Source organism: Cornus florida, unplaced genomic scaffold, assembly GCF_030987335.1.
Source record: "Cornus florida cultivar Cherokee Brave unplaced genomic scaffold, ASM3098733v1 CherokeeBrave_3.0.0_Hap2_Chr10, whole genome shotgun sequence".
NCBI classification, from domain to species: domain Eukaryota; kingdom Viridiplantae; phylum Streptophyta; class Magnoliopsida; order Cornales; family Cornaceae; genus Cornus; species Cornus florida.
In genome coordinates, this window is record NW_026775580.1 from 101,844,769 (window position 1) to 101,854,339 (window position 9,571).

At 34.4% G+C, this 9,571-nt stretch overlaps 1 protein-coding gene across 2 annotated transcripts; it reads left to right on the top strand.

Moving 5' to 3' along the window:
- Positions 1-478: 478 nt before the first annotated feature.
- Positions 479-9,468, top strand: LOC132276465 (uncharacterized). 2 transcript variants are annotated; one of them, XM_059777896.1, is made up of 14 exons: positions 479-694; positions 1,403-1,501; positions 1,585-1,766; positions 2,471-2,543; positions 2,951-3,025; positions 3,115-3,225; positions 3,400-3,442; positions 5,702-5,798; positions 6,435-6,537; positions 6,615-6,710; positions 6,856-6,888; positions 8,064-8,163; positions 8,846-8,930; positions 9,030-9,468. In XM_059777896.1, exons 1-14 carry the CDS (start codon positions 692-694, stop codon positions 9,154-9,156), a joined length of 1,227 nt encoding a protein of 408 aa, XP_059633879.1. In that variant the 5' UTR covers positions 479-691; the 3' UTR covers positions 9,157-9,468. The 2 variants fall into 2 exon arrangements, with proteins under 2 accessions (XP_059633879.1, XP_059633880.1); XM_059777897.1 differs by lacking the exon at positions 479-694 and adding an exon at positions 695-777.
- The last annotated feature ends 103 nt before the right edge of the window (positions 9,469-9,571 follow it).

A 9,571-nucleotide genomic window follows, 5' to 3' on the forward strand; every position in this document is an offset into this window, starting at 1 on the left:
ATTTTGTTTTTGTATGTGTGTTTACAAATATTCATATATGCAGATTTACTATTAAGTTTTTATTTTTTGAAATAGTTGGTTGAATTTTATGAATTTATTTATTTTAATAACTAACGAGTACTCGAGCTCGGCCAAGCATTGCCGTGCAGAGCCGAGCTTGATGGGGCAGCCAAAGCTCGAGCATGCCTTTTTCTGTGATGAGCCGAATCCGAACACTCCAAAGCTCGGCTCGGCTTGGCTCAGCTCATTTACAGCCTATCCATTTCCATAGACAAGGTTTTTTAACCCCTTCTTGGGTCCATAATCCAAATCAGGCCCAACAATTACAGATGGTGTGGGCCAGGTGCAACATTTAGCCTACTCTCATATTCCGTGCATCAAATGTAGGGAGCCCAGCCCATATAGGACAAGTCCATCAATTAAATATCGGGCCGAGATTGGACCGCCTCAGCTTTTAAAAGTTGCAACCCAGTGTTCTGTGTCGCGTTGATGAACAAAAGCTAAACAAACCCTAGAGTAGACTGTAGAGTAATGAGTCTCTCTTCTCTCTCTATCTCGTGTTGCAGCCAAACAAACCCTAGTAGGGTCACTTCAGTAATATCACCCCAGTTGGCATTAAGCGTTCTCTAGTTCTACTGTTCTACATAATATGTTCGACATAGCAGAAGAGGAGAGACTTTCCTAGAAAATAATGGTAATTTTCATTCATTTTTTGTTTTTGGGTTTCATGCTAAATGTTTATTGATACTTTGTCTTGAAACACTTGCGTTTTACATGGTACTCTCTTTTTCCTAATTTTTTAGTCTCTTTTCACATATTTGGTTGAAATTTCTTTCGTTTTTGTTCAAAGCCTTTTTGATTGCTTCCCACTCGTCGTGGGTTTGAGCAACAGAGACTTGAATGTATCCAAGTATGGCCGTTCACACAGCCGTGGCCATCTCTCTTTAGTCTGTTTGTCTCTCTCTCCCTCTTTATGACCGTCGAATTTTGCCGAATGTGTTGATGAATTTTGTTTCTGCTTTAATTTCAGTAGTTCATGAATTTTGGTTCTTTATCTGATTTGTGGTGAAACATGCACTAATTTAGCTGCAAAAATTATGGGGGAGAGCTACGTCTTTATGTTTAAAAGCTTTTGCTTCTTCTTTGAATTTTAAGCAAATTATTGTGCATTCAATCCATTAGAACCCCAGAAATTGTGTTTCAGTGTCACAAGAATTTGAATAAATAATAATTGTACCATGGTTAATTAGAATGGGTGTTTGTAGTTATAGTAGGTTGTTGATGAGTTGCCACTTATATATTGAATAATTGATAAATTTTAGTGTTTTATTAGTAATTATCAATATGGGTTTCGCTGATTGCATACGTTGATGAAGAAATATGATTAATGCTTGGATTATAGGCATTCAAAATGGCGAAATCTTCAAAGTGGGCACGAGAAGTACAAGAAAGTGATACTGGTTCCGAAGGTGAAAGTGATATGGAAAACGAGATGCTAAATGTTAGTCAAAATTTGAGTTTTTCAATTTAGTCTCTGTTAGTGTTTCCTTGTGTGTTTCTTAGTTGTGGTTTTTTATGATTTAGGTGGCGAATGAGGAGGATGATGACGGGTATGATAATGTTGATGAGAGTGATGATTCTGACGAAGAGAGTGTGGAAGAAGATGAGGAGGAAGATGATGACGACGACGAGCAGAATGATGATCAAAAAGGTGCTGAGATGGAAGAACTCGAGAAAGAGTTAACAGATCTCCGTCACAAAGAGCTGTAAGACTCTTTTACAAATAATAGTACTCACTCCGGAGTAAATTTTACATGGACGTTGTTGCTAAGATGAATCTGAGGTTAATACCTAGGATTGACTTCATGTGAATGGTGCATGCTTGTAGTTTTTCCATTGTACTGTTTAAACGTGAATTTTTTACAAAAACAGTAAGCGCATGGCATGGCACAACGGTATTTTCATCCATACTAGCTTCAAGTAGCGACTATGAGAAGAATAGGAGAACAACCATCACAAACATGCTAGATAATCTTACCCTCGTCATATCTTTGTAGTGATATTGTAATTGGTGAAACTTACTTTTGTTATTATCTTATATAGTAATTCAAGATTGTTAAGGTGCTATTGTAGAACTTGGACGGCTAATTATTCTGACATCCCAGTGTGTCACCGACAACACATACATGCATTTTGTGAGCAACACTAATTATTAATGCACATAAAAAGAAAAAAGAGAAAAACAAAAAGTTCATGTGTAGGTTTCATATGTTAGTATGCTAGTAATTACACACATGACAATTTTTGTTGCATGTGCTATTTGTCGCCTGATGCTTGTTTTTTTTTTTTTGTTTTTTTTTTCCTGACATATATTTTGAAGAATATGAAGAAGGATCATAAGATTAAATCTTGTATGCATATGCATCCACTGTTGTATATATAGTTTGACCTTTTCCCCATTTTTGTTCAGAGATCTTTTAAGGAATTTAAATCGTCACAAGGATGAGGATCTTCTAAAAGGTCAAGCAGTCAAAAATCAGAAGGTATGATTTTTGTGATCTTGTACTTGATGGCTTCTCATGCAAAATCCTGTTCCAGTCTCCATCTGAATGGCAGAAATTTTAGTAGTGATAATGTTTCTTTTATTTAATTTCTTGGTTTCTCTGATAGAGGTTATAAATGTGTTTTTTATATTCACCAATCACCATCACTTGCTATTTGTTGGTTGTGTCATTTTTTGTCATGAACTTAATGTGAAAGTGCCTAGATGCTTGACCATTACCATCATTATCAATAAGAGTAACAGAATTTATTCTTTAATCGATACCAATTTATATCTTGATTGTTTCTTTTTGTTATTGTAGCTTTCTGATATCTTTTGCTAAAGCATTTTTGAAATCTTTTCTTTTATGTTTTAATTTTTTTTTTTTCTTTCTCTTTTCCCTTGAAGGCTCTCTGGGACAAGACTCTTGAGTTCAGATTCTTACTGCAAAAAGCATTCTCTAGTTCAAATAGACTTCCTCAGGTGTTTTGGTTATTAATTTTTACTACTATCTATTCTAGATTTATATAATTTTGCAACTTTGTAGTTGAAATATGATAAATATTCTACAGGAGCCATTTAGGTCTTTGTTTTGTGATTGCAATAATGGTGTCAAAGAAGCATATTCAGATTTGATCACCTCATCTAATAAGACTTTGGATTCACTACTGGAATTACAGGAGGTACGGTTGTAAGAAATCATATTCCCCGCCTCAATTTAGTTTTTTGTTTTCTTAAATGGATTCTAATAATGTAAGTTGTAACAGGCTGTTGATGCATTTATATGGCTGTTTAATAATATGTACCTGTTACTCTTTGTTTCCAACGTTTACATGATGTTATATTTGTTTTGACAGGCATTATTTGAGAAGAATCCATCTATTGCACAAGCTACAGATGGTATGGCATGTAGTTTTATATCATTCTCATTCTGAAATTTGAGTGGAGTTTTAGGTAGTTAGTTCTTTGCAAATCAAGCAATAAAATTTTGAAATCTTTGTTCTTTTCACTCACTCATTGTTTATGTTGAATGTCTTATTGGGAATTCTTCTTTTAAGTTTATCATGAAGCTTGGGAATTTATTTTATGTTTTTCCTATAAACCTTGGGAAAATATTTGTACGCCAGTTGTACTGATCTTTTTTCCTCTATTGGGGAAAAAAAGAAAAAAAGAAAAAGAAAAAAAAAAGAGAGGAATGGGAATAAGAAGAAGCTAGCATTGAAAATTTGAAGGAAACAAGTAACTAAACTACAATCTTTCGTTCATTTTTCATTCATTTTCGTTATTTGCTTTCTTTTTCGTTTGGATCAATTGATTTAGGGTTTCAAAATAGGGATTTACGTACACATTTTCTAGAAAAGTTATACCATTCAACATGCCCTATAACTTGCAGAGAACATAATTTCGTTGAAAATAATTTTTATGAAAGTAACCAAAACAAAAACTATTTTGTTTTGGCATTTTACTCTATTAACTAGAATGAAAATGATCACACTTTGATTCTGCTGGACTCAATCCGTGAAGCTGTGTATAATATTTATTTTCCATTTCTGACTACTAATATGGGTATGACCAAGGAATGAAAACGGGCATTACTTTGTCTTGACATCGGTTTAGATCTTGTTTGGTTTTATTACAACTGTGCGGTCAGATAGTCAGTCTTGACATTACTTTCATTGTTTGGTTTTATTACACTTGTGTGGTCAGATAGTCATTGTTTTAATGTCCCTAAATATGTGCCCCTTTTTTGTATAATAAGTAATAACTATATCAGTGCCCTCAACATCCATTTCTGGTTGTGAAATCTAATGCACAATCTTATATTTTTTGACTGCAAGAGCATTGAATTCTTTTGCGTGCTGACTTATAATTGATTATTAGGTATTATTGTTTTCAATTTTCAGGTCATGTTGACATTTTGTAATGCACCTTTTCTCGTGCACATTTCTTTTCCAGTAATTTAAGAACTCAAAATTTAATCATCGAAACACGTCTTCTATTCCTTTTTTAATGGCCAGTTGGTAACTTCACTGATGAAAAGATGTGCATATTGTTTATAGATATTGAGTATTTTTTTTAATTATCATTTGAATTAATTTGTGAAAGAACAACTGTTTAAAATGAAATTCTTTGAAACCAATAGAACATCTTTTAAAGCATAAAACATATGTAGAATCATTTTACACAATCAATTTTGGGTGGAAACTCCACATAGGGCAGCATTGTGTTTTTATAGAATTTTGATCGTATTTCCTTAAATTTCAAAATTTTTGCGATATGGGTCATAGTGGTAATTAGATGGTTAGAAATTCCATCCTTTGTAATTCAATCATATATGCTTTAATCTGTTACTGTTAAGTTTAGGATTAATTTAAGGAAAACTGAGACACAGAGGAGCCCTGTTTCCATTTATTTATACCACGAGCGTTGCTTTAGTGCGGCAATTAATTATTGTTAACAACCATCTAATCTAAAAGCTTAAGCTATTAGAGAGGGTGTAACTTTAATATTTAAAACCTTCAACACGCCCCTCCTCACGTGTTGGACCAAAAAGAAGGCCACACGTGGGGTCGAGTTGAAAGTTTTAAATATTAAAGTTACACCCTCTCTAATAGCTTAAGCTTTTAGGGTAGATGGTTGTTAACATGATTTTAGAGCAGGCAGGGGGGCACGTTGAAACCCTGATAATTAAAATTGAAACACGTGTTGGACCGAAAGAATTGAAACACGTGTTGGACCAAAAGAAGGCCACACGTGAGGGGGTGTGTTGAAGGATTTAAATATTAAAGTCACACCCTCTCCAACATCTTAAGCTTTTGGAGTAGATGGTTGTTAATACCTAATAACATGATTAGATTTTTTTCTCCTATTTTCAGCTGGCCTACAATCCTTTATCTCTAAAACCTCAAACAGTGTTGAATTTTTTTAAATAATGGTAGATCTATTTGAAGCATTAGTCCTATCCTGGCTTTTGTAATTCAGGGGTTTATAAAATTATGGAATTTTTGGTATTAAAGTGCTCAACTTTCAAACCAATTTATAGTATCATTTTTCTTTGTTTACTTAGATAATTATGACGACGAAGATGATTCTGTATTTTATACATATGTTTCAATGAATGTTGATTTAGCATATGCTTATTTGGACATTTTTCTCAAGGTAATTCTGGGAAATCTTCCAAGCATTCCGAAGCTTCTATGAATTCAAATGTGGAAGGTGATGAAGAATGGTCACAGATTTCCCAAATGCAGTTGAGGTATTTAAACGTTCCACTTGATACTGATTGCTTCTTTTTTTAATCACATTCTGCTTACAATCAATCATGGATGAAACCTTTTAGAATCATGGGAGCTACTAGTGGTAAAATGCCCATCGAACTTGACTTTTCCACGTAGAATTAGCGACATGTTGTTTTTTACATGCTTCCCATTATGCCAGTAAAAAAGACATTTGAAGGGACAGGCAATCAGCTTCAATTTTCACTCTGACCCCAGAAAAGAGAGAGGGGTGATAGGGTGGATGGTGTTCAGTTGACTTGTCATAGTGGGTTCTAGCCTCACCATCTAAGATCAATTGGTGATTATATTATGAGATTTGTCCTGTTCCTTTTTTCTTCTCATGCTGTATAATCCGGTTGAAGACTTCTCTTCACATATCTTTTAACTAAAATGGGGTGGCAGAAAATTATTGATTGTCTTGTTACATCTTATTTGAGATATTTACATTTAGAACATGCTACTGCTTCTCATGCTTTGACATATTAGATTGCATTTTGTTTTTTCTAAATTTTTATCAATTTTATGTGTGCATTGCTACATATTTTGTGCAATTTATGCTCTGTAATTCTGGTAGTTTTGAGTCAAATCAGACTGTTAACACTCCTATGTTATAGGATAGCTTCTTTTAGAGACAAATCGGTAGATAAATGGCAGAGAAAGACACAGGTGACAACTGGTGCTGCAGCTATTAAAGGCAAATTACAAGCTTTCAATCAGGTTTGCTTCTAGGATCAAATGACATGCTTTGCACTGTTACTGCAATGAGACTCACCTATTTGTATATTGTCCTACAGAATATTAGTGAACAAGTGGCTGCTTACATGAGGGATCCAAGCAGAATGATTAAAGGGATGCAACAGAGAAGATCAGCTGCTGCTGTATTTGGGACTGTAAGTTCACGAGTCTCCTAACTTTCCCTCTTTCCTTGATTTTGCAATAAAAGAAGTTCCTTGTAATCTGATTATTTTGCATTTTAAGCTTTGCTTTTTTCAAGTTTTATCTTTGTGTTGATTACAATCTATTGTTAATGGGCAGGTGCCGGACGCAGTTGGCAATGCTAAGGAAGAGGTTTTAATATATTCTGCTCTGTTGACTTTAATTAGTCAATCTCCTCCAAAAGAAGAATACATGCACTTATACACACACACACACACGTACGTACCAAAAATAAAAATAAATAAGATTCATTTTGTCCGGACTATTATATGAGAGGTTCATTTTGCTGGGCATCAAATTCATCAGAAAAGTTCTAACTGAGAATGTTCTGCAAATGGAATCCTTCTTTAGGGCATCTTTGGTCATCCCAAAAGATTGGCTTGTTTCGAATAAGAACTGAAAGCATATATTTAATTTTTAAGGAGGACTGATTACAGAAATCAGAACTCTCAGCATAGATGGTGGTAGAAAAAGATCATATTAAGGGTTTCCTGAAACTACATTTTGTCGACTTTTTACCTTAATTTGTGTTGTTAGCTCCATTTTCTGCAATGTCTATTCTAGTGGAATGATTCATACCTTTTTTGGCTGTATGAAACATGCAGTACAACAATTCAATTTCCTCGGGATGTGTGAAGATCTCCTACCAAAGAGTTGCTTTGGTTAAAATATGGATAGAAACACTAAAAACAAATACTGTTTCATGATCTATTTGGGGCATAGAGTAGCTTTCTTAGGTGAACAAATTAAGGTTAACTTTGTTGTGTACACTTGTTAAAATGGAGGCAGTCTGGAAAATTTATGATAATTGAGAGTTTATATAGGTTGACGGTGACTGTTTGGAATTGAGGAACCCTATGAAACCTTAAATTAATTGTATACAATAAATTTTGGTTATTGCTTTCCTTTCTTTTAATTCCCCTGGCGGGGCGGGCGTGATCTGGAATGTTTAGTTTCTTTGATGGCTCTAGTGAAGCAAATTGACTTCCATGGGTCGTCCAAACAGCCCAAGGCTCATGGTAGAATGTGTTAGTCATCATATGTCACTAAATTCAGAACAGGAGATATAATTTTCTTTCGTGGGAATAACTTTTTTAACTAAATATTATGTCAAGCTGATTCTCTCTTCCAACTCCTGTATGCTTTTGGTATTTATTTATCTCGAAAAAGAGAGAAAAGATTCTATTAGGTGACTAAATGTTTGTTTTCTTTGTGAAATATGATGGCTGTCATCAATTGTTGGATATGGTATCAGCATTGTTATTCTATGTACCAAAAGAGACATTAATTCCTTTAATTCTGATCAGGACTTGCAAGCAGATGGTGACCCTGAACTTCTGGATGACTCTGAATTTTATCAGCAATTACTGAAGGAATTTTTTGAGACATTTGACCCAACTTCATCTGGTAAACTTCTCCAGCATTTCACAATTCACACATTAGACACTACAATTTAGAGAAATAAAACACGTGGGACATGCAAAACGTGACATTTTTATTGGTTTTTTAATTGCAGTTCTTACACGGTTTGCATTACTTAACTCTCTATTTATTTTAAGATTTTTAACGTATCATTGTGTTATGCTGTCTGCCTCTGTTCGGCTGCATTATTACCGTAGCAAGTTGCATTTGTCTGACACAGAGTAGTGTTTTCCATTTGTACTCTAGACTCATGTTACACTAATCACTTGTAATACAAATTTTAATGTTCATTAGAAAGGAAAACAACTCACATTCTGCATGATCTTTCTTTTTTTGTTTGTTTGGGGGCAGGCACCTGTAAATACAAATACCCAGGCATAGTTATTTCATATAAACTGGCAGATTTTAGTGAGACTTTTTTTTTTAGCTTCTTATAGGCACAACTTATCCCAGAAGTTGTAGGAACGATAAGACTATAAAAGTACATTATGAGCATATCCTCCTAAAAATGGCCAAGTATCAATGCAAGCTCATTCCATTTCCTAATGCCCTATACCAGCGGTTCCAAGTATTGGTCCTTTGCAAGTTTAAGACTGTTCCTCAAGGGTCGATCTGGTTATCAAACTGGTAACACTGATTAGGTTTTTCATTGTTTGATCATCCACAGAGACTGCCTTTTATGCTCTGAAGAGATTGCAAACTAGGAAAAGAAAGATCGTTGACAGACGTGCCTCTAAGAGTCGCAAGATCAGGTAAAATGTCAATGGAGCTACCCCACTAAATTGTGTAATTTCAAGCTTTCGTATTTTTTAATTTAGTTTATTCACTTTTTCTTCTGGATGATTTTGTAGGTATAATGTTCACGAAAAGATTGTCAACTTTATGGCTCCTCAGCCCATGGACCTTCCTCCCATGGCTCCAAAATTATTTGAAAATTTGTTTGGCCTCAAAACCCAGCAAACTTTCACCGCTGTGTAGCAAATTTAGAGGCAATCAAACTATATGAAAGTCTTGTAAATCACAGGGGTTTGAAATTTTGTTATATTAGTTAGACATGGTTTCTCATGTTCGTTCTGTCCAGTGACTGAACTGTTGTAGAAGGAGAAAAACAATATAAAAGTACCCTGTCAATGGGTCAGGGTACAAATTCGCGTACAAATTGTATAACGAGATCTAGTTTCGAGTCCAATAGATTCAATTCTGTATTAGAAGAATCATTAACATACGGAGTCTCTGAAAAAGAGAAATTGATCTGTAGATTTATATGTATTGTGTGAAAATTTCAGATTATCTTGAAAAAGTATTTTTACATATTGTACTTGGATGGAAATCAGATTTCAGAATTTACATAAATTCAACCATAGAGACGACTTCAAACGTTCGATTTAAAGCA